The sequence below is a fragment of the Glycine max genome, chromosome 16 (genome assembly GCF_000004515.6).
Source record: "Glycine max cultivar Williams 82 chromosome 16, Glycine_max_v4.0, whole genome shotgun sequence".
In the NCBI taxonomy this organism is placed as follows: Eukaryota; Viridiplantae; Streptophyta; class Magnoliopsida; order Fabales; family Fabaceae; genus Glycine; species Glycine max.
Genome location: NC_038252.2, coordinates 8,000,998 through 8,024,546, shown reverse-complemented (window position 1 = coordinate 8,024,546; position 23,549 = coordinate 8,000,998). Strand labels below are relative to the sequence as shown.

Below are 23,549 nucleotides of genomic sequence, written 5' to 3'. Positions count from 1 at the left end.
GTTGATCCTTCACCAAAATATGAAAACATAGTGATCAAGGAGGACAATAGTAGTTGTGAAAATTGATTATGTAACAATTTGTTTGGAAAGCACACATTGATGAAAAAAGCGAGAGAAAAAGAAAAGAAAAGTTTGAGAAGCATCTTATATATAATGAATATGAATCAGCACATACGTATGAAACAATTGTTTTTGTTTTGTTTTGATATGTCCCTCATACCTATTAATAACCACCAATCCAACCGTCACTACCCCTCTTGTCTATTTTAAGTTTGCATTTTAATGCAAACTTACGATCAAAGACAGATATAGAGAAGAGAGAGAGGAGAAAAAACAAAAAGAGTGGTGGTATTGTGTCATGTGTGTGTTTAATTTTGTCGTGTGGTGCAAATGATATGTAATGTAGAGATAGAAACAGGCTTATAGCATGAAATGTTTGTGTTGCATGAATCGGAGAGTTTAAGAACTAAGGAATAAAGAAAACTTGAAACAACGGAGAAGAGAAAAAAGGGTCACAATATATAATGGTTTCCTTAGACTCTCTCGATTTCGCCCTTTTCCGTCTCAGCACTGATTTTTGCTTTCCTTTTGCCATTTTCGTTCAAGCGCAGGTACCATTGTTTGTTTTCCTTAACTCTCTCTATTTTATCTATTAGTTATTGCATGTATATCATATGATCACTTACGTGTGTTTATTCATTTTTGTGTGTTGGAAATAGTAAAGAAATTCTACGTATGGAACAACTGATACAGGATTATCCAATTGTTGAGTATGAAACTATGTTAAAACTAAAACTTAGATGGATAACTAACTAGTCATAGCATGTTTTTGTATCAATGTTCATTTTACCAAAGCAAGTCTTTAGTTGCTTTACAAATTTTGCATTGGAAAGCTCAATTCTCCCGTTCACGGTGTTTTGGACGCATTTGCAAACATACTTATAATGATTGGATCTGGCTCGATCAGGATTGTCTCGTGAAGAATATATGTGGTCTTTGAAAGAAAATAATACTAACAATCTTTAAATACAAGAAATTAATGATTGACAAATAAAATGTAATAGTACATTAAAACTTGATTAAAACTTGTATCGTTCATGACAGTAAGAATTCTACATGAACTGTAATAATAGTAGATACTTTGGACTTTGGAGATGAAATGTGGACTTGTTTTTCTTCATTATCTATTTGTCAATTGGTGTAATGGTTGAATATGGTTACAATAGGAAATTATGTTTTTACAATTTGTTGGAGCAGGAAGTTCAGTTTGGGGCAATTGTTACGTTTTTGTAGGTTTCTTTTGTGTTTTCTACTGACATTGCTTGAGAAACAATACGCTGATGCCTGATGCTAGGTTTAGCTTGATAGGAGGCGTTCAAATTTGTTTGAATAATTGGGTGCAATATAGCTGTGAAATATTTGTCTTCTCCAAGGATTTTTATATTAATTTTTTTAAATTCTCCATTTCCTATATTTTGGACACCAACATGCTGGATTGCTTCCTATTTCGCATCCATTGAATCCACATAACATGAGGAGTGTGCTGTAATTAAAGAAACATTATAGAGATTGACATGAATTTTTGTTGGGAGAAGTGTCCACATTTAATATTCGTCAATGCTCCAAACAAAAATTGTCTCTCAATGAGGTTGCCTTTGGAAAACCAAAAGAGTCATATTACCTTCAACATTTGTTTACAATCTTCGGTACATGGATCAATAATATTTTAATGGGATCACTATTTGTAGCCATGTTGGTTTTCTGGACCTATTTACTACATTTACAGGCAATCCTTATTGGATGGAAATTTAGATATTGCTTGGTTCCATAAATTTGAAAGCACAAGGTCGTTCCAGTATTGTTTTTTGACTCTTCAAAATTAAATTAGAACAATTTTTGGTTGATTTGACAACGAGACACATTATGGGTAAAATAGTTGCTTTTAAGTCTCATTTATATTGAGTATACCAATTGGATAGATATAGTATTTGCTTTCTTGGAAATTATTATATTCATTTTACTAACAAATGGTTTTTTTACTAATTTCTAATATGTATACGATTTTGTTCTAGAAGCATGGTTTACAACATGTACACATACTCATTTTCTTGCATCCATCTAACAAATACCCAACTGTCGATGACATAGACCAAATCATTTCTATTGAGATACCATCTGAAAAGGATCAATCGGAATTATACAATTTGGTGAAGAGTCACATGATTCATGGCCCGTGTGGTGTAGCTAATAGATCATCACCTTGCATAAAAGTTGGAAAGTGCTTTAGGTTTTATCCAAAGAAATTCCATAATACTACTATTGTGTGATCAAGATGATTATCTAATTTATAGAAGAAAAGACAGTGTTAATACTATTGTAAATAATGGTAAATAATGTGGACTTGTTGTTCTTCATTATCTATTTGCCAATTGGTGTGTAATGGTTGAATATGGTTACAATAGGAAATTATGTTTTTACAATTTGTTGGAGCAGAAAGTTCAGTTTGGGGTAATTGTTATGTTTTTGTAGGTTTCTTTTGTGTTTTCTACTGACATTGCTTGAGAAACAATACGCTAATTCCTTATGTTAGGTTTAGCTTGACAGGAGGCGTTCAAATTTGTTTGATTAATTGGGTGCAATATAGCTGTGAAATCTTTGTCTTCTCCAATTATTTTTATATTAATTTTTTGAAATTCTCCATTTCCTATATTTTGGACACCAGCAAACAGGGTTGCTTCCTATTTCACATCCATTGAATCCACATAACATGAGGAGTGTGCTGTAATTCAAGAAACATTATAGAGATTGACATGAATTTCCGTTGGGAGAAGTGTCCACATTTAGTATTTGTCAAAGCTCCAAACAAAAATTGCCTCTCAATGAGGTTACCTTTGGGAAACCAAAAGAAATTTTAGATTGACAGGGAGGATACCTGTAGAAAACAAAAAAAGATAAAAAATTATATAGATTGAAAAGGAAGATACAGGTGGGAAACCAAAATAAAATTATATTCTGTTCAACTTCTTGTTTGAAAAAGGGGGGTAATGTTCCAGCTTATGGAAATATGTCTAATAAAATGGCTTGGTTATTCTGGCTGAGGTATGAAGTTAAAGAATAAAGACTAGTTTCCATGAGATTATGTGATAAAAAAAATTTTGGTTATCAAACATATTGATAAGGTGGTTTCACTTTATAAGCAGCTAGCCAACAACCAAATAATAATATGGCAATGCAGTACTTCTTGTTAGTTTGCATTGTCGTCCCAGTAGACACTGATTAAAGGGTGTATAATACATGCATCTGAGTTTCTCAAACATTACAAAATAAGAGTATGCAGTATAGTATTCAGTGATAGCATGATATGTGGAAAGGACCATCAAAAACCGAATTTTCAATAGAAACTTATAGAGCAAAGTCATTTTTTATGGTTATCTCAAAGTTATCTTTTATCTTCCTTTTCTCCTTTTCATTGGACCATCTTCCATTGATGCCTTGCCTTTTGATTGTATCACTGCAATATAATTATTTACATGCTTATCCTTCAAAAGTATTGTTTTATAGTTTGTATTCCTCCTGTTGTTTCTTTAGGAGAAAATCTACATGCTACTGTGTCATACAAACCTGATTTGAGGTTTCAATATGCAGGGATGTCTAATAAGCTTAGCACTTGCTTTTGGGTGGGCTTGTGCTGCGTTTGTCAGGTACTCATAGATGTCAAACAAAGTTTGGAAACTCATTTATCATTTTGCCAACAAGAAATTTATAGAGCACTTTGTTTTTGCCTTACAGAAACCGAGAAATAAATAGAATAAAGAAGAGTATGCGGAACGGCAACAACTATGCATTCCTTTGTCAAGATATTAATGAACTTGAGCACTCCAATCAGGCTGGTCTTCCAAAAGTAACAGTAATTATGCCCCTAAAAGGATTTGGAGAACACAATCTCCATAACTGGAAGACTCAGGTATACGACACATACCACTGCAACTTCTTGACATAATGAATTTTTTTCTTCTTGATGCTCATTTTCCAGGTTTGAGCTTCTCCTTTTAAAAGGAAATATTTGATTATTATGATTCTGTTCTTTTACAAATGCAGTTAACATCACTTTACGGTGGCCCTCAAGAATATCTTTTAGTAGTTGAAAGTACAGAGGATCCTGCATACAATGCTGTAGCAAAACTAATAGAAGAATTAGAGGTACATGTGAAACTCATTAAGATTTGATTCTATTGTTTTGGTGCCTTTGCAGAACAGTTTTGTGTCTCTTCTGACAAATTGATATTTTCAGCATCTTACTTAGATGTATGTTTAATGCATGCAGGATTCTGTTAAAGCTAGGGTTATAGTAGCTGGTTTATCAACAACTTGCAGTCAAAAAATTCACAATCAATTGGTATGATTTTATTCTTATACTTTGTCCTTATATATACTATGACACTTGCTGATGCATCTTAATTGTTTAATTGACTAGTTGAAAAACATAATCTATATAACCCTATAACCCTCGCTAGGCTAATAAATCTACGAAGGACCAACATTTACTTATTGATATAGAATGTCTGGGAAATTTCATTCCTGTTAATTTGTTAGGTTGTCCTTGCTTGATTCATTTTACCAACGACACTAGTATTACATAGTATTGGCACCTGGGCAGGTTGGAGTGGAGACAATGCATAAAGATAGCAAGTATGTATTGTTTTTAGATGATGATGTTAGGCTACATCCTGGATCAATTGGAGCACTCGTTCGGGAAATGGAAAAGAATCCTGAGGTATAGCTTAAAAGAATTTGTTTTCTTGTGGTTGTTTTCTTTAGGTGTTTAATTGAAATATTTATAGTTCCACTTGCCTAAAACCATTTGGTTACACTCTTTCAACTGTTATCATGCTTAACAGATATTTATTCAAACCGGATACCCTCTTGATTTGCCTTCTGGAAGTCTAGGGAGTTACTGCATCTATGAATACCATATGGTACACAACTACCTTTGGATTTATATCTCTTAATATCTGTAGCAAATGTCTGGGTTTATATAACATTGTGTTTTATTCTGTTTGCCATAAATGAAGCTTAGCTAATTGAATTTTGACTTTGGTCTTGAATTTGTTAGATATCTCATCTCTTTGTTTGGAGTTAGCTGTCATGATTCCGAATTTGTAATGTGTTATGGTCTTAGAATTGGATCTGATGACTTCTATTAATGGTTTTTGATAATATATCAATATTCTGATTTGTACATACTCAATTCACTTATTCCCATTTTTATTTTGTTCTACAGCCTTGTTCAATGGGCTTTGCCACTGGTGGACAAACATTCTTTTTGTGGGGAGGGTGCATGATGGCAAGTAGCTTCTACCTTTTTATTTTCATTAGTGCATAGAAATACTTATAGTTTAACTGTTTAGTTTTTCTCCAGATGCATTCTGAAGACTTCAGGCAAGATAATTGTGGTATAGTCTCGGCACTTCGAGACGGTGGATATTCTGATGATATGACTCTTGCAGCCATAGCTGGTATATCTTTGATACTCAACAATCTTTTAAATTCACACTTTGAGAATTAATGATGCTACAGCTTTGCTAGCATTCAACTAGCATAGACTTAGTCTTTTCGCAATATATATTCAATGTTTTTTCTTGGTCATTCATTCCTGTTTATTATGGCGTTCATTGCCATGATACTGTTACGTTCAGGGGCTCACAAAAAGCTCATTAGTTCTCCAGCGGTTGCTGTCTATCCTCACCCCCTTGCAAGTGATCTTAATTTTGGAAGGTTTGTGATTGTTGCTCACCTGAAATTAGAGATTCACCGTATACTCTCCATTAAATATTCAAACATGTGCAGGTACTGGAATTATTTGAGGAAACAAACATTTGTTTTGGAGTCATATGTAACCAAAGTTAACCAAGTAATGAACCGTGCATTATTTGCTGTTCACTGTTATTTGTCATGGGGATTTGTTGCACCATACTGCATGGCAGTGATTCATGTTGCCGCAGCACTAAGATTTCGCGCTAGGGAGTACTCACTTGAAGGAATAAATTACACTTCTGGTGGTGAGAACACTACTTTCCCTTCGTAGGTAGGTTGTTAGTATTGATTCATACATAAAAAAATTGGCAGGATGCTGACACAGAATGAGGGATACTGTTCAATTTATTTGAAGTGTTAGCAAACTCTTGTGATGGGTCTCTTATGCTTTAATGCAGAATAGCATGCACTTGCATAGAATTTATAACCACTATTATATAGGTGATTCATTTAAGTTTATTATTTATGCTGTCATTTTCTTACCTTCTCTCCCCTGTGGGGTACTAAATTAAGAGAAAGAAAGAAATCAGGTATGGACTATGTTAGTTTACTATCTGGTGTTGCATTTCCCCTACTGAAATTTATATTTGCATTCATGTCATGATTCGTGAAGAATAGACAAGGTTTGTGAAAAGGAAAAGAAAATTGGAAGAAACTCTCATTTTTTGGATGAACTATCTCTCACTAAGCTTTAAAGGTTTGCCTTTTCTCAGGGTTAACAATGGTGTGGCTCCTAGCCACATGCACTCTTATTTCACTTTTCTCAATGTGGAACTTGACAAGGATAGAAGTTCTACTTTGTAACATATTGTCCCCAGAGGCACCTCGACTTTCTCTGACTTCTTATAATTGGTTTAAAGTAAGTATTTTCCCAAGTTCTTAAACCCAAAAAGTGTTTCACCAACCCTCCTTTATACGTGGATGGTTGAGTGATGTTATCCTAGATGTCTTACCACATTTCAACATGGCATTGCAATGAAATAAAGAGATGCAAGAATTTGTACCAACTCGAATTATAATTTGTAAATATTTGAGTTAATATGATGTCAAGGAAAGTGAAATACTAGTTGATAAGGTAAGATTTGATTTATTTTTAATTTTTATTTTCTTTTGAACAGGTATTCATTGCAATGCTGGTGGGTAACTTTTTATACCCTATATCTGCAGTTCGTTCTCATTTTACTCAGTCTATTAATTGGTCTGGCATTATATACCATTTGAAAGATGGAAAAATCAACAAGGTAAGTCAAGGTTTTATGTCAACCTTAGCTTGACTTCTACAAGTTGATGGTAGAAGTTGAAATTACTACTCCAACCTTTCTATTCCAAGTGCTACTATACTCTTACAGTACAAGAAAAGTGTTAGTAACAAACTTTCTAACACATTATAAGCTGTTAAAATTTGTTGAAAACTATAAAATCATGAGTAAACTTATTAAATGTGACATGAGATCTACAATTTTTCACGATTTCTAATAAATTTCAAGAAGAATGTTAAGAAAAAAGTGTATTATCAACATTTCCTTAGTAGCAATTGAAAAGAAAGGTTAGAACCATGCATTCCGTTTTCTCAACCATTTTTTTGTTTGGTTCATTGCATGTTATTCAGATAGATAGAATACCAAAAAGGCAGGATGTGGCTCCAGTTTTCACTGACTTGGGAGGAAAACATTTGTATGGAAAGAAAGGGATGCCTACCAAGGTTTCATTCCTCAGTTCTATGAACAAACGTTTGTTCCAATGGCGTCAACCTAAGAAATTTGAGTAACCAGTAAATAGATTCATTCAGCATACAAAGTTTCTGTCTATTTTGTCTTGTGTCTCTGCGCCCAATTTTTGAGGCACAATGGCTCCTTTTGAAGCAGAGGTTGTTGGTAAGATCAATTGGTCTTATTGAATTATTTTCTCGGTATAGGTCTTATTGATTGTTTAGTGATTCATTATTGATAGATTGATTATTTTGTGAGGCAGAATCCTTGTTCCATATACATGTATTTTTAATTACCCATTCAATCCCATATGATTTATAGCTCCTTGGAGCTGATTTTGTAATTGTAACAAATCACTTTTGTAATTTATGAACATGTATTTCACATTCAATTTTTTAATTCCATTCTCCATTACACAACATATTATTGTAGCTTTTCCCTAAACGATACTCCTTTTTAAAATTTGGGCAGATTCAAATCATGACCCAAGCATTCTTAAAATTAAAGTATGTATTGGTATTTATTTCCAGAATTGTCATATTAGTATGTCAAATAATTATTATTTTTTTATACAATATGGCATCTATCAGTTATATTAATAAATTATGGATAAAGCAAATAAACCAAAAGGGAATTGCTAGAGACAAATCTAGGATAATAATGGTGGTTGGCACATGAAATGAAGAGGGGAGCCTCATTGTTTTACTATTTCTGCACACATCCACAAGAGAGCACAAATGATTTCATGCACAATTATATCAAGATCATGCATGGGATTAATTCGATCAGTGACACCTGAATTACTATCTAATGAAGATAAATGATCAGACAAGGAGTGAAAAATTATGGAGATAACAAGCACTAGAAAGTTGAAATTCTCAAATCATACATCTCTTGAACATTACAATCCTGGAGCAACTGACTTAGCTATTGCTCCAAATCTCCAATGCAGAAGTCTTCAATCATGTCAAAGACTCGAGTTGCATGCTGAGGTCTGCAAAACAAATGTAAAAAGCAACAGATGAGGTAGAGGAGAAGATAAAGAAGAAAGGTTTACGGATTTTACCACTTAAAACATGTACAGAGAACCAAATACAAATAGAGCAATAATCAAGCAGGGGTTGAGCTTTGTTAAAAAGGAGTTTCTCAATTCTCACTATTGCCTAGTTCTGAAAACTAACATGACTAAATTATGTACCAAATCGCATCTATGTCATAGGAAAAACAACCTAAATTGTTTGATAGGGAATGTAACTGATAGCAGCAAACTGACCACAAAATGTTCAGAAGCCTTTTATGAGCTAGGCTGATAGAGCATGTGAAAGATAAAATTATGTGAAGTACTTGTTTTGGATGAGGAGAACCTGTTACTGTTGAATTAGATAATTAATCTGAAGGAGGAACTGTGATGCTCAAAGGATGCTTAGCTCATAGTTGTAGTCATATTCATATAAAATGGTACTATTAATTTATTATCAGGTGAAAACCAATATCTAATGTATGGACAGATACCTTCATCAAAGTCTATGAAGATAATGTGATGAACTAAAGAGGAAGTGCTATATTGTATTAAATATTGAATACACATTGTAAGATGTAATAAAAATCATGTGCTTTCAGCCTTTCACCTAACCAGCAGCTTAAGCTTTAAAATAGTTGGGTCAGGACATACATAAATATAGACCTAACATTTATACAAAAGCATTTGTGGTAATGGCGGAAACCTTGTGCTTCTCTTGTTTCTTTCTAGTTCCCCCCAAACCCTAGAGAGAGTAATACAAGTGGTTCCTGAGAAAAATAATCATGAAATTTCTACTTAAAACCTTTGTTGGCCAAGTCTAAGTACATAATCTATGAGAACAGTGGGAACATGATTAATCCAGGTAAATACCAGGTCGGAAACAAGAAATATTTTATCGGCAAATTTGAGAAAAAATATATATTAAGAAAACAAATATATAATACAGGTAAATTCAGACAAAAATCTTCAGTACTCAGTAGAGATAAGCAATCAGCAATGGGCAAAAGGAACAAATGAATACCCAAAAAATCCTTCAGTTGAATCATCTCCCGCATGTGCAAGAATGGCATCACCACCTGGATGTTCTTCCACATATGAGGTAACATCATATACCTACAGTGGGATGAAACCCCAAGAAATGTAAACTATGTATCACTTACAGTGGTAAAAATGCCAAATCATAACATGAGCAACTGATGTAGTCAAGCCACTAGCATTGGGCTAGTGATGAACTGATAGCTTGGATACTTTCCATGAGGTTATAGGTTCAAATCTAATTGTCACTATTGTGCCAAAAACAAATAATGTAGCATAGGTAGGATTGAATGGTAATCAGAATATTTAATATGGAAATACTATTTGGTTTTAAACCAAAGGAGTAGCACACATTTGTAAGGAACTTAATATGAAACACCAATAAAAAGCCCATACCTTGTTCTTGATGATTATCCAACAATCTGTTCTCTTGTTATGCAATGAAATTTCTGTTTTACTGTAGGACTTTGATGCCTACAAGCAAAATACAGTAGATAATAAATGATAACAATTAGATACAATTTATCACACGACTAAAGAACACAAAATTTTCTGTTTGAATCAACCCTCCCAATTTTGTTCACTAGCTATTATTAGCTCCAATTATAGATACATTTACTTCCAGTCCAATCAAATTAGTTCACCATGACCAACGTTTGGCATGTAGCTCAAGGTAAGTTTATTTCCATCTTACTAACCTAGCTCCTATAGTATGATAAAAATGATAGTCGACTTTTTAAATGCTAAAATATTAGCCAACGTGCAAGCAGGATAGATGATGATTCCACTCAATAAGCAAGGTTCTGAAGGATAGCCTCCCAAAAGTTAATTCCTCAAAGCAAAAATGGTAAAACTCTGATCTTTACTCTCAGAATCACACTATGATCAAAGGCCTGCTTTAAGATTGTGCTCACCTCACTTAAGAAATAAGTCTTTCACAAAAAAGATAAAGCCACATCATTTAGGAGGAATTCAAGCGACATTCTCATTGACAAACTCTTTTCAACACTCTTATTATTGGGTGAAATCCCGTGTAGGACCCACAACATGCCTGGCCACCTTCTATAAGTTGAAAAGAGAATTTTAACTTTTAACGAATATTTTGCAAGCATTCTTCACCATTAACACAAGTTTTCATTCTTGTGGGGTATGAGCATTGAGCAAAACACTCGTATGACACCAAATCCTAAGAAACCCACTTCACCAATTGCTTAGACAACTGAAACAAGACATTAAATGACTTATTTTCTTTCAGTTTCACCTAGATCCACAATGTATTCAAACAAAGCCAGAAATAGATTGCACTAGTAATGATTCTATTCTAATTTATCACCTATGGTAAAAGCAGCAGAATTCACAGCAAAAAAAAAGGGGGGGAAGAACAAATGCTAGAAAAAGCACTAAGCTACAATAAATAAATACCTTATTATCGTTTAAACTGGCTTGAGCTTTTCCCTTGTGCCCTGAGAATGATGCAGAGAACTAACGTAAATACACACAGTACATTATCATGCACGCCCAAATTTCAAAAAAAAACATAGCATGACATAGATCACATCAAAATGAACAGAACCAGATTTACGGTGTCGTGGGTTGAATAGAAGAACAGCGAGGAAGAGACCCAGAAGCAATGCAATTCCAACTAGCAATACCATAATGCAAATTCGGAAAATTTGGCGCTTAATCCAATATGAAACGGGGAAAACAAGAAAAGGGTATGCGTTAATGCAAACATATTGAGCACCCTTCGTATTCATAAAATAGTTACAAGCACTTTTGGGGAGAGGGAGAGAACAGAATCATGTTACAATCTGAACTTACCAATGAGAAGTTGGAAGCATCCAACACGAACAACGTAGGCAAATGCTTATTTATGTCACCACTCACCAATGATGAATTAGCTGCGAGTGAAGACAATAAAGGAACACAGTTCCACAAGCGCACAGAGAGAGAGAGAGAGAGAGAGAGAACTGTTGGGCCATAAACAGGCCTGAAGTGGATTTGGGCTCGTATCGGCCTGTATGCGCTGGCTGGCTTGGGCTACGATTGTTGTCTGGAAATTACTATTGGTCCCGACCTCATCACTATTCACCCCACCAACATTTTCAATTTCCAAAAATACCCTTCCCCGCATTGTGTATTTCTACTGCATTGGTGAGGGTGAAAAAAAATTAAGAACCAAAATTTGTGCAAAGGGGATGCAAAAAAACACAACGGAAATAAAATTTCATTGTGTATTTGTCAACAGAATCGTGTTTTCATTGATTAAGTGGGGGTAAAAAAAATATATACAGCAGAATCAAGTTTTGTTGTATATATCTTTTTCGTCCCCACTTAATCCATCAGAAACATGATTCTGTAATATCTTATTTTTTGTAAAATAAATTAAAAATGATTTTATTTAATAATGAATAAATTTTTAGGAAAATAATGATGTTGTTGCAATTAAATAAATAAGAAGAAATAGTTTTATTAATTAAAATAACGGTTTTAAGGTAAATAAACTAAATATGTTCTTAGAAAATAAAAAAAATTATTTATTCATTTAATAGGAAGTAAAATAGAATTTGTTCTTATAAAATAAAAAAAAAATAATAGGCTGAGAGTACCCTAGATATAAATAGAGACATATTAGTCTACCATTATGATATGTCTCTACATTTCTCTTCCTCTCAAAATCCATTTTCTCTTCACCTTCTCTCGAAATCCTCTATTTTTCTCGCATACATTCAAACTTGTCATAGTAAAACTACGATCTCAGACTTGTTAACCATCGAATCATCGTGAAATTCAAACACTAGGTTCGGAATTCATTTTCACACATTTCCAAAGTTTGTATGTACGAAATAGTGTCTAAATTGAGATAAATGTCATTCGCATCACAACTTTCTTTTTCTCGCATACACCTAAATATGTTTAAGTAAAACTATAATTCCAGATTTATTAACCATTGGATCATCATGAAATTTGAATACAAGATTCGAAACTCAATTTTTCACACTTTCACCGTTGGAATTTGCGAAATAAAGTCTATGGAGAGAGAAACATCCCTCGCATGGAGACAATGAAATGGAGGCTTCAATCTCTCTTTCTTCTCTCTAACACTTGGAAATCCTAATAGAACAATTAGAGGGAAAACTTGAGGAATCTTAGACAAACCCTAGATATGTTGTTATCACTGTTGAACTACACACGTGAGCCCACTTAGAGGTAAGAGATGAGTTTATCGCAATTGGGATTAGAATGAACATGAATAGAGATCCTTAGAGGATCTAATTGGAGTTTATTTTGGGATGCTTATTGTATTGAAATTCTTTCTATATGATTATGTGAAATTGTTTGAGGGGTTTTACTCCCTATGTTGTGAGAAACATTTTCGTATAATTTGTTTGTATTTTGGACAAGAATTACAAGATTAGCATGATAAATTATTATATTGGGATCATGAAATTGTGATTAAAATTGTGAGTGAGTGATAAATTGAATATGCGATGAATTGTGAGATACATGTGTAATGAATGTTGTGTGTATTGAGATATTGTGAGTTATGAACTACGCAATCACACAATTGTAAGACCTTTTAAGGGCGACGAGTTAATGCATAACGAGTATTAAAACCCTTTAAGGGCGACGAGTTTAATCACTTTGAAGTGCGACGAGATAAAATTATTTTCAGAACAATTGAGGAGTCATGTATTTCGTACAGTTCATAGATAGAGTCTATGTGCTAAAATGTTTTCTGGGTTAGACCTGAATCAGGAGGGAAAGGTATTGACAAACTCTTCGGAGTGTAGGCCTTGGGGGTAAATACACTTAGTTTGAATGTTCCTTGAAGCCTATGCTGATCCTATATGGTTGGAGCGTTCTTGCAAAATAGAGTGATCTTGACTGGTATTCCTATGATTTTACCTAGTGAGAGTGATATGACTTACTAGTGTGTAGTCTTTCTTGTCATCTACTCCTAGGTGTCCGACGAGGTTTTTCACTGACATGGTACCACATTGCATATAGAATTGAGTCTTAGTATATTTGTTGCATAATGCTTGTGTATTGATCGATATTGATTGGTTGAGTGATATTGTGTTTTGATCATTAAGTACGTGAATAATATGAAAGTGTGTGAAACGTGTAGTGTTGAGATGTAATGTAACCCGATGATTGGTGGAATGACGTGAGATGTGTTAAAATAAGTTGTATTTCATTTATATGATATTTATATCTACATGTTATCTTATTTCCCTTTATTAGTTAGGAATGTGGTAACTCACTCCCCATGTGGTGTTTGTGTTTGGATCACGTAATGATCTTGAACCTTGTATTCATGTAAACAGATAGTTAGGTGGATGGTTATGGAGAACATCATGCTAGAGGATGTTGGAACATAATACTTTGATAGAATGTGACATTGGGGCATAGATTTTTGTATTAATTGCACGAAGTACTGGACATGTAGTTTTTATCATTTTGTTTCACATGTCGAGTCTTTAATTTATTCTTTGGAGTTTTGGACTGCCTTATTTTTAGCCGAGATAATTTTATTATTTATTTGGACAAGTTCTATTATGATGTTATAAAAGTAAATGTGAGTCTTTTACCCTTTTAAAATGCTTTTATTTAAATGTATTTTAAAACTTTTAATTAATTTTGCATTCCTATTCCCTTTATTATTAGTACATATATGTGTGGGATAAAGGATGTCACAAATTCCGTGCGACCAAATATCCATGCAGAAATGCAATTCTGTTATAGGAAATGAGTGTGCAACGGTGGATGTGTGCAACAACAAAATGATAGTGGAGAGAAGTTGTGCATGCGGAGCCTTGAAGTTTGAGGTTACACATGCATGGGATGTTGTGTGCGACATCACCATGATGGTGGAGAGGAGTTGCATGTGCAGAGCCTTGAAGGTGGAGATCGCGCACACGTAGGGGATGTTGCGTGTAGGGGCTCGATGCAACAGTAATGGTGGAGACCAACAACAGTGCATAGCATGGAGGAGATGAGATAGAGTGGTGGCGCAACTTGGAGGTGGTCAGTGGTGATAATGGTTACATGACTGTGGTGAGGGGGTGGGTGGTCATGTTTCTGGTTTTGTCCGGGGATTGGGTGAGAAGAAGGTGGGTGGGGGGGGGGGGGGGGGGGGCATAAGGAGTGGTGAGAAGATTGGGGAAAGAGGAAGAAGGAGGGGCAAAATGAACTTTTTCGTTGGGTGGTTAGGGCCAATAGAAAAGTAGTGTGGGGCCAATAACAACTTTCTTGTTATCTTTTTCTAGCAGCCCAAAAGTTGCTTATCAAAGCACTCCAACTTGACAATAATCTCAGTCTTAAATTACTAAGGATAAATACTCAAATTCGTCTTGAAAGATGGAAAATCATTTTTTTGTCCCTAAATGTATTAAAATCCCAATATATTTGTCTTAGTAGTAGTTTGGTCTAAGAAATTTAACTTTTCTGTTGACGTGACAAGCGATGACTCAAATATTATGAGAAAAGATTGTCAACGGGATAACGAACTTGATAGAAATAATTTGTTATAAAAAATATCGATAGACTAATTTGTCATTTTTATAATTTATTTCCTAAGCAAAGAACTTATTTCACTTAGGTTTTGAAATTTTAAAGGAATATATTATATGTAAAGGTCAAACTCTTTAGATTAAAAAAAAAGTCAATATTATCTTTCACATCATCCGCATTTGAGTAACAAAGCAAATTCTTGGAGACCAAAACTTATTTTGAAATCATAATAATTTTTTACGATTTCCTAAACAACTTTTAAAAATTATAGTGTTATTTTGAATAATTATGTAAGTTTTAAATATGCATTTAGTTATTCAAAAATAATATTAAATACCAAAATGAATTGATGCCTAGTTTAAGAATAAAAGCAACACCCACCCTATCCAATACAATTTCAACCTTAGCTTTTGTTTTAGTATTTTTAATACAGAATAAAGGTTAATATATTTTCCTACATTTGAAGTAAAGTATTCTTCAGAAATACATCCAAAAGAAAGGTATTCTTCAGGAAAACAAAAATCATATGCATTATGCAACAATGAAGGAAGGCAGAAAGAATAAAAAAGACCATGTGTAATTGGAACTAAGACGAAACATGGCTAGAAAGGGGTCACTTCCGATCTTATAAAATGTGCATGCATTGCATACACATTTTATAATAAGGAAAAATGCCACGACATAATTCAGGGCTAGAAAATAAAATCCGAGGTTTTACTTAAAAAATTGAAACCTAATTCCACTCATACCAACATAATATTAATAAGACATAACTAATAACTTACTGCTAAAACAGAATAAAAGAATATCAGAACATTGATAAAGGAAAGAATAATGCATGTTATAGTAAGGTATTTTGTGTCACAGCAAATTGTGATGCTATTGCAGATTGTCCAACAAGCTATCCCTTTTTTCTTCTTTCATATTCCATTTCCACCCGAAGTCCCATTATTTTAACACCATATTCCACATTACTCACCAAGACACCAATCACAGGGAACAGAATAAAGCTATGAACACAAGGGTCTTAGTGACATGTATCTTCAAGATAATGAATAAATAATGACATTTCTCGATATTTCACACACCAGAAAATATTTTATACTTCAATAAATTAAAAAAAATCATCTTAAATATAACTTTCATAGTAATTATAATAATATTATCAAACATGCATGTTAACTTATGTGAAATTATTTTAACTAAATAAATAATATTTAAATCTTAAAATTTAATTTTGTCACTTATAATCATCTTTTCTTTCTCAAAACAAAAAATATTTTATGTAAAGAATACATGATAGTTATCAAAAAGTAATTATTATAAAATTCATCAACATGTTACAATCTCAATCCATTCTAATAAATAGTTTTCATTTTTAATTAGCAAGTGTACTTGTAGGCATTTTTAAACCATAAAACCAAAACCTTCTGCTGATAAATTTATGCCCATTAACATCCAAAGCAGTCCCAAGAAAGAACAGGGCAAAAACAGAACAGAAACAGAGATGGGTTGCAATAGCTCCAAGGCTGAGCCACCACCGTTGGAAAACACCATGCATCATCATCATCATGCAGACGTTGCAGAGTTCCAAAAACCCAAAACCCTAAAAGAAGAAGTAGTGCTACAGATTCCAGGATGCAAAGTTCATCTGATGGACCAAGGCGAGGCCCTCGAACTCGCACAAGGTCACTTCACGATCATGAAGATCATGGAGCAGAACGTGGCACTAGCAACCATTATAAAAGTTGGAAACAGTGTTCAATGGCCTCTAACGAAAGACGAGCCGGTGGTGAAGGTGGATGCTCTTCACTACCTGTTCTCTCTGCCTGTGAAAGATGGTGGGGAGCCTCTTAGCTATGGTGTCACCTTTCCAGAACAGTGCTATGGGAACATGGAGATGTTGGATTCTTTTCTCAAGGATCACTCTTGCTTTTCTGGTTTGGAAAGGAATAAGAAGAGTGATCTTAAATGGGAGGAGTTTGCTCCAAGGGTTGAAGATTACAATCATTTTCTGGCAAGGGCAATTGCAGGAGGGACTGGCCAGATTGTTAAGGGTATCTTCTTGTGCAGCAATGCTTACACCAACCAGGTTTAGTTATCTGTTGAATAACAGCAACACTTTCTTCACCGTTTTTTTTTTAACTTATAATTGCTTTTATTTAAGTATGCTCTCATGGGTTTGATGCCTCGCTTATCCTTATGGAAAAACATATATCGGGAGAAAAGATATCTTAAATGAATCTTAATATCTCTTTAGATTAGTCTTTAGTTTTTGGGTAATAGATACTTGATTAATAAAAAAAAAATTGATTTTGCAGGAAAATAATTTATATTTGAATGTGTAACTTAATAACAAAATTCATTATAATTTTTTTATACTTGAGGTTCGATGAGTATTTGAAAAACTGATTTTGAACAAAATAAATTTTGTAAGAATGATTTTAGTTGAAATTAATTTAAGATTAAAATATATTTCTCATTCATACAAAATTACAAAAGTATAAATTTTTGAGAAAAAAAGTTTATGTATTTTTTGTCTTTATAAAATAAAAATAAAAATATATTGTTTTTTAGTTTGAATCTAAGGTCGGTCGGTTGTTTCGTATACCTACGTGTCATTGTCTTTTTTACGTGCCATTTCGTCCTTGGTCCAGTTATCGGGAATTGTCTTAAGATTTCTGGAAATTAAAACCCCCACTAATTGAAACAAAACAAAAAAAAAAAAAAATGGCCAGATTTTCAAACCCCTCATCCCTAACCTTTGATTTTTCAATCAATGATTACAATTTCACACTCTAGCCTCTAAAGTGCATCCCTCACATTGAAGCATCCAAATCCCAAAATATTATTATTAGCACTTGAAGCTACTACAAAATCAGAAAACACTCACGTTATTTGTCCCATATATGCAAAGGTTACTCCTATACAAAACATAAGCGAAATAACAATGATAAATTTCATCATGTTCATTCATAGTTTATTTTCCAAACAGAACAAAGACCAAAAAAACAAAACATACCCAAAGCTGTATAAAATGGAAAGAAATCCAGATTGGAATGTGTTCTTGACCATATTCCGCACCACCAAAACCCCCCAACAACAGAAAATTTTAAAACCAAAATGAGAAGAAAAAAAAAGTAAACGAAAATTAGACGTGTGAGAGAGATGAACAAAAGCGAAGTAGCAATCTGAAATCCTACTATAAAGGAACACAAAAAAGACCAAGACTTTCGTAGTGTGTGTGAAACCCTCTTCGACCAAATCAACTCCACCTTCCGCCGATTTTTCTTCGCTCTGCCTAAGCGCCACCGTGACCGTCACACTCTGTCTCTTCCGCCTCCGCACCACGGCTATGGCCAATTGTTGAAGACCTTTCTCTCGTCCTGACGCTCCCGCACTCCGATCAGCAATTCCTCCTCCTTAAGTGCCGGTCCCTTCTTCGCGTCTGTCACCAGATCCAGCGTCGCCGCCGGAGGGGCGAAGCATAAGCATTTGCATTTGCATTTGCAGTGCGATGGGAGGTGTCGACTCTGTTGCTGCTATAGCCACTAACCTAGGTGGCGGAGAAACAATATCCCGTGATCGAGGAATGGCAGAGAAATCAAAGGAATAATGAGAAGTTATTGTTCATTCATTAGCAATCGTTGTGTGACTCAGATTTGAGAATCATTTTCAGTGTTGTTTTTTCTTTTCCCAAATTATTTATTCGGATTGCTTGTTTCGAATGATTATGGTGGTTGGAAGTTTCGGACAACGTAAGGGAAGAGGGGTTTGAAAATTTGAGAATCAACCAGTAAGAAAAAATTTACAGGGACCAAATTCATATTTTTATGAAGATAATGACACAGATAGATAGATATGAGAATCAGTAGACAAATAACATTTTAATTTTATGAAAATAAAAAAAAATTACAGGATGAAATTCATATTTTTATAATTTTATAAATATATTTTAACCTTAATTTTGAAATCAAGTGAGTTATTTGAATATGTTTACCTTAGAAGTAAGTTTGAGGTAAACCTTAATGTAATTTTTTTAACTCAATGTTTTTTTTTTTTTTTATCACTTTTAGTCAAATTGAGGTTTAAAGGCAAAATCAACTTTACCTGATAATAACCGAACATATGTATTCTTGCTAAAATCACTTTTAACGGGAAGCAAAATCAATTATGATGCATTTAACCATGAGACCAAACTCACAAGGACCAATCTTGATATCTCAATTTAAAATCAATAATAGATTAAGAATTAATTCATCTTAGGATGAAACATGTGAACATTTCATCTTAGTTGATATTTTAATCCTATTTTAAATAATCTAACATGAATCCAAGTATTAACGTTTAGTTCTTGTTAGAGCAATCCTTGGTGTTGTATTATGCCAGTCTCCAAACCCCACTAGATGGCATCTGATGCACTAGGTTTCCCCTTTGACATTTACTTCTAAGTTCCTATTATATGACAACTTGTAATTTCTTGATGCTAGGAAAATTGCGTGAGATCGAAACATTGATAATGTTGTGCCAAGGTCAAATTCCAAAGTATGATACTTGTGAGCTGTGAGCATGTGACCCACATAGGAAATGAGATTCTCATGGAGATTTATATAAGCTTGGGCTTTCTCTTCTTGATAGCTAGATTATACTCCCTCAAGGTCTATATTTATGGAAAACAAAAATAGTATAAGATTTTAACTCAACACTCATAAGCTAGGTTCAATACATTATAGAATATATAACGTTTAAGGTTTTAGTTAAGATATTAAAAAATTAATTGATTTGTTAAATTTTTAAATAAAACATAAAATAATTTTTTAATATATATTTTATATCTTTAATTAATAACTTATTTATTCTCTTTATACACCACTCTCACTAAGTATCGCTTAAGAATAATTTTAAAAAAATATTTAATGTAATATCGATTTTGTAAAACGACAAAAAATTTAGAATTTTTTTTTTCACTTTAAAACATGTAACATGTAACGGAGGGAGTACTTTATCATCATCATAAAAAAAATATTTTATTATGAAACTTATTCAAACACTATAAATCCTTTTCATCATTAACTTGTTCTGAAAATCAGGTCCAAAAAGGAGGGGAAACGATCCTAAATACTGCTGCAGAAAAGAACAATGGTGGCATGGTCACAGAAAGTATGAACCACAGGAGTGATGCCACAAAGAATAATGCAACGAACGATAACCTCAAACGGTACGTATTTAACAACTCACTCTGTACATAACCAAACACAACATAATACAAAGTGAACATGGGATGTGATTGACTATACTCTACAAATCATGAATTACTGTTAAGGATAAGAGTGTTGTCCATGAATTTTCCATCTCCATAGTTTTAAGAGGATATATACATGCAACTATAAACTGATTGAGATTATTTTTCATTTTTGAAATCTAGTGTGAGAAAGCTGACAAATATGACAGAAAGGTTAACCAAATCTTTGCTTGATGGTGTTGGAATAATGAGTGGATCAGTGATGACTCCTGTGCTGAAATCCCAACCAGGACAGGCATTCCTAAATATGCTCCCTGGAGAGGTGCTGTTGGCTTCCCTTGATGCCGTCAGTAAGTAACAACCAAAGTCTAAAATATTACTACTATACGGCTAGCATATATGGTCTTCATATTATGAAATTATCAAGACATTAAAAAACACAAGTTTAATTTCAATGTAATGTTAGTTCCAAAAAAATTATATTGTTAATTAATCAATCAGAAATTTTGGTAAGTATGATTTATAAAATAATTATTGTAAAAATCAACACATCATATATGTCAATTTATGATTAAATAACCATATAAAATTACATGCTGAATGCATATATTATTTAATCTTAAAGAATCCATATACCAATCTTATTGTTATATATCTTGCTTACTTACATAAGCACCACCACCTAATCTCATTCTGTTAAACAAGCAGCATCAACTTGATCTCTATTTAATGTTGCAGATAGAGTTTTTGAAGCAGCTGAAGCTGCTGAAAAACAAACCTTTTCTGCCACCTCTCAAGCTGCAACCAGAATGGTTTCTAACAGGTAAAAAAGTATTATAATTATTATAATGCTGCTTTGAACAATAATAAACTGGAAATTTATAGTGACCTCATTGACAATTTATGACTTAAACTGAACTCTACTTAGCTTGGACAAGAGTTTTTACCTTTATGATTTGTTCAACTACACTTTTAGTTTCTTAATTTTAATTGTAACATCATTATCAGGTAATTTAAGTCTTCTTGGAAAATTAACTTAGCCATGTCATTTTTTGGTTGATGTAACATATTAACACTCTGCCACGTCAATTTAAGGTGTTGTAATTATGGACCATTTTTAAAACCTTGCATCAATCTATATCAGCGAAATAAATAAGAATGACCGCAAAAATCATAAATTTTTGTACTAAATGAACAAAATATATCAATAAAAAAGTACCAGCAAGATATTTTTTAACATTTTTTTCTCACATACTCTCTTATTATGTGAAATTTATGTAGACTACTCATTCTCAAATTATGAGACCACGAGAATTTCAACCAATAGAAAAGTGTGTTGGAAATAGTGTTAGAAATTATGTTGTTAGCAGTACTCTCATTAATATATAGATGTAACATAGAAATTATGTTGTTAGCAGTACTCTCATTACCTAACATGGATTCTTTGGCAATAGGTTTGGGGAAGAAGCAGGAGAGGCTACTGAGCATGTGTTTGCAACTGCAGGACATGCTGTTAACACTGCTTGGAATGTCTCTAAGATACGGAAGGCCATCAATCCAGCCTCTTCAGCAAATGCTGCAGGAGCACTGAGAAATTCTGCCAAAAATAGAAATGTTATATATTAAATTCCTATCATGTACTGCTTTATGTTTGACAATGGTGAAGGCATAAAATTTTGCCTATACATATTGCAATATCATTTTGGTTGTTATATGTAAGTATTAATGTGTGTATTGGTCATCCCAAAGCAGACCTTAGAAGAAACAAACTATAAAAAGTGTCCACATGAAAAAGCTCCTAATGTAAGTAAGATAGCATTATTATGCTTTCAGCCTCTTCTCTCTGTCTTTCTTATCTTCCCATATTCACATGTATATTATTTCGTCGACTTAAATATATTTTTAGTTTCTTAAATTTAAAATTTGTTTTTTAATAATTTTTTAAATTAAAATTTATATTTTTTTAATTCTTTTAAATTTGTGAAATATTTTTTAGTTCTTTTGTTAATTACATATTTAAACAGCTAAAAACCAGACAATGTGGTATATATCAATTTAATATGATTTTGCGTTGATGTTATGGGTTTATAGCCTGAAAGGACTTCTTTTCCTCCAGTAGGGCCAATGATTATTACTATGAGGAAATAATGCGGACCTAGTTTCATAATGATGATTACAAATATAGATAAAGTGATTCTAGTTGCCTATCTACCGCATTTCATCATCCAACTACGTTCATTGGAGTCTTAAACTTGTCTATCTTTATACTTTTGTTTCCCCTTTGGTGGACTTTTTATAATCACTAGAATTGTAGGCAATTGGCACGGGAAAATGTAAACAAACGTGCATTCATTCAAAAAAAATAAAATTATCTATGGCTTATATGAAAAAAAAAGTTAAAGTCATTGAGTGGATTAACAGCAGTTAAACTGACATGAGATAGTTTACTGGATAAATTTATGACATCAATCTATTGTTGATTAGTAGCGTCATGCTAATGATGGAGGTGAATATTCATATAACATATTTCTTTTTATAATATTCATTTTTACTACACACTTTTTTTATTACATATTTTGTTATTAGTTAAGGTTTATTGAAAATTATAAGAAAAAAAGATAAAAAAACCCTTATTTTTAAGTTCATTTTGAAACCGTTAGTCTTGTTTCCGAATGTTTGTCACAACAAAAGCAACGGAAAACAAGCATACCCTAACAATTGAACAAAAAAAAAAAAAAAAAGTCGCCTGCTAAACCAGCTATATAGGCTATTTGATACTAACAATGTTCCAGCTGAAGATAAGCATTATCCTACATATGTTTGGCTCTCACAGAAATTATTTTGTAATTTTGGATTATCAGGTATTTATAATTTTGATTGACCTTTGTATACTATGTGTTTAAATTTTTTAATTTTAAAAAAAAAAATTTAATTATACTCAATTATTTGCTATGTAGAGATATATAAAAATTATGATATGATGATTCTAAACCACCTAATAATTTCTTCAAACTAAAATAAATTTGTTTTGTACATGGCTTGTTTTAATAGCTTAACCAATGCTTTGAATCATAATTTTAAAAGTCGAACCAAATCAAGCAATTTAATGAGTTTGATCTAGAATTGATTTGGTAATTGATTTATTTATTCTAAAAAATAAATCATTTTAGAATCACTCATGAGAATTCGGTCAAACTAGTCTAAACCAATT

The 23,549-nt window shown here is 33.0% G+C and overlaps 3 protein-coding genes across 6 annotated transcripts; 2 read left to right on the top strand and 1 right to left on the bottom strand.

Annotated features, from left to right (window-relative positions):
• Positions 1-488: 488 nt before the first annotated feature.
• On the top strand, positions 489-8,052 carry LOC100785705 (uncharacterized). Its single transcript, XM_041010285.1, has 14 exons — positions 489-611; positions 3,646-3,701; positions 3,790-3,964; positions 4,099-4,200; positions 4,325-4,396; positions 4,658-4,774; positions 4,899-4,976; positions 5,282-5,351; positions 5,409-5,516; positions 5,697-5,775; positions 5,848-6,059; positions 6,528-6,673; positions 6,933-7,055; positions 7,424-8,052. The coding sequence occupies exons 1-14, from the start codon at positions 525-527 to the stop codon at positions 7,580-7,582; spliced, it is 1,584 nt and encodes a 527-aa protein (XP_040866219.1). The 5' UTR covers positions 489-524; the 3' UTR covers positions 7,583-8,052.
• Positions 8,053-8,198: 146 nt separating this feature from the next.
• Positions 8,199-11,518, bottom strand: LOC100527821 (uncharacterized). Of its 4 annotated transcripts, none has more exons than XM_006598658.3 (6): positions 11,401-11,518; positions 11,153-11,258; positions 11,002-11,042; positions 9,976-10,053; positions 9,566-9,657; positions 8,199-8,517 (listed from the first exon to the last, which is right to left on the bottom strand). In XM_006598658.3, exons 2-6 carry the CDS (start codon positions 11,232-11,234, stop codon positions 8,451-8,453), a joined length of 360 nt encoding a protein of 119 aa, XP_006598721.1. In that variant the 5' UTR covers positions 11,235-11,258; positions 11,401-11,518; the 3' UTR covers positions 8,199-8,450. The 4 variants fall into 4 exon arrangements, with proteins under 4 accessions (XP_006598721.1, XP_006598720.1, XP_006598719.1 ...); XM_006598657.2 differs by lacking the exon at positions 11,401-11,518 and adding an exon at positions 9,248-9,311 and having other exon boundaries at positions 11,153-11,394; XM_006598656.3 differs by having other exon boundaries at positions 11,162-11,467.
• Positions 11,519-16,456: 4,938 nt separating this feature from the next.
• Positions 16,457-22,170, top strand: LOC100784641 (senescence/dehydration-associated protein At4g35985, chloroplastic). Its single transcript, XM_003547697.4, has 5 exons — positions 16,457-17,188; positions 20,187-20,314; positions 20,522-20,688; positions 21,077-21,161; positions 21,793-22,170. The coding sequence occupies exons 1-5, from the start codon at positions 16,541-16,543 to the stop codon at positions 21,962-21,964; spliced, it is 1,200 nt and encodes a 399-aa protein (XP_003547745.1). The 5' UTR covers positions 16,457-16,540; the 3' UTR covers positions 21,965-22,170.
• Positions 22,171-23,549: the final 1,379 nt, after the last annotated feature.

Excerpts from the sequence above, each read along its gene's own strand:
- LOC100785705 (XM_041010285.1), top strand. The coding sequence starts at position 525 with ATGGTTTCCTTAGACTCTCTCGATTTCGCCCTTTTCCGTCTCAGCACT. Across the intron at positions 612-3,645 it reads CCATTTTCGTTCAAGCGCAG|GGATGTCTAATAAGCTTAGC; the intron begins GTACCATTGTTT and ends TTCAATATGCAG. Across the intron at positions 6,674-6,932 it reads CTTCTTATAATTGGTTTAAA|GTATTCATTGCAATGCTGGT; the intron begins GTAAGTATTTTC and ends TCTTTTGAACAG.
- LOC100527821 (XM_006598656.3), bottom strand. The coding sequence starts at position 11,336 with ATGAATACGAAGGGTGCTCAATATGTTTGCATTAACGCATACCCTTTT. Across the intron at positions 11,043-11,161 it reads TCTATTCAACCCACGACACC|GGCACAAGGGAAAAGCTCAA; the intron begins GTAAATCTGGTT and ends CATCATTCTCAG. Across the intron at positions 8,518-9,565 it reads TCAACTGAAGGATTTTTTGG|ACCTCAGCATGCAACTCGAG; the intron begins GTATTCATTTGT and ends TTTGTTTTGCAG.
- LOC100784641 (XM_003547697.4), top strand. The coding sequence starts at position 16,541 with ATGCCCATTAACATCCAAAGCAGTCCCAAGAAAGAACAGGGCAAAAAC. Across the intron at positions 20,689-21,076 it reads GGCTTCCCTTGATGCCGTCA|ATAGAGTTTTTGAAGCAGCT; the intron begins GTAAGTAACAAC and ends TTAATGTTGCAG. Across the intron at positions 21,162-21,792 it reads ACCAGAATGGTTTCTAACAG|GTTTGGGGAAGAAGCAGGAG; the intron begins GTAAAAAAGTAT and ends CTTTGGCAATAG.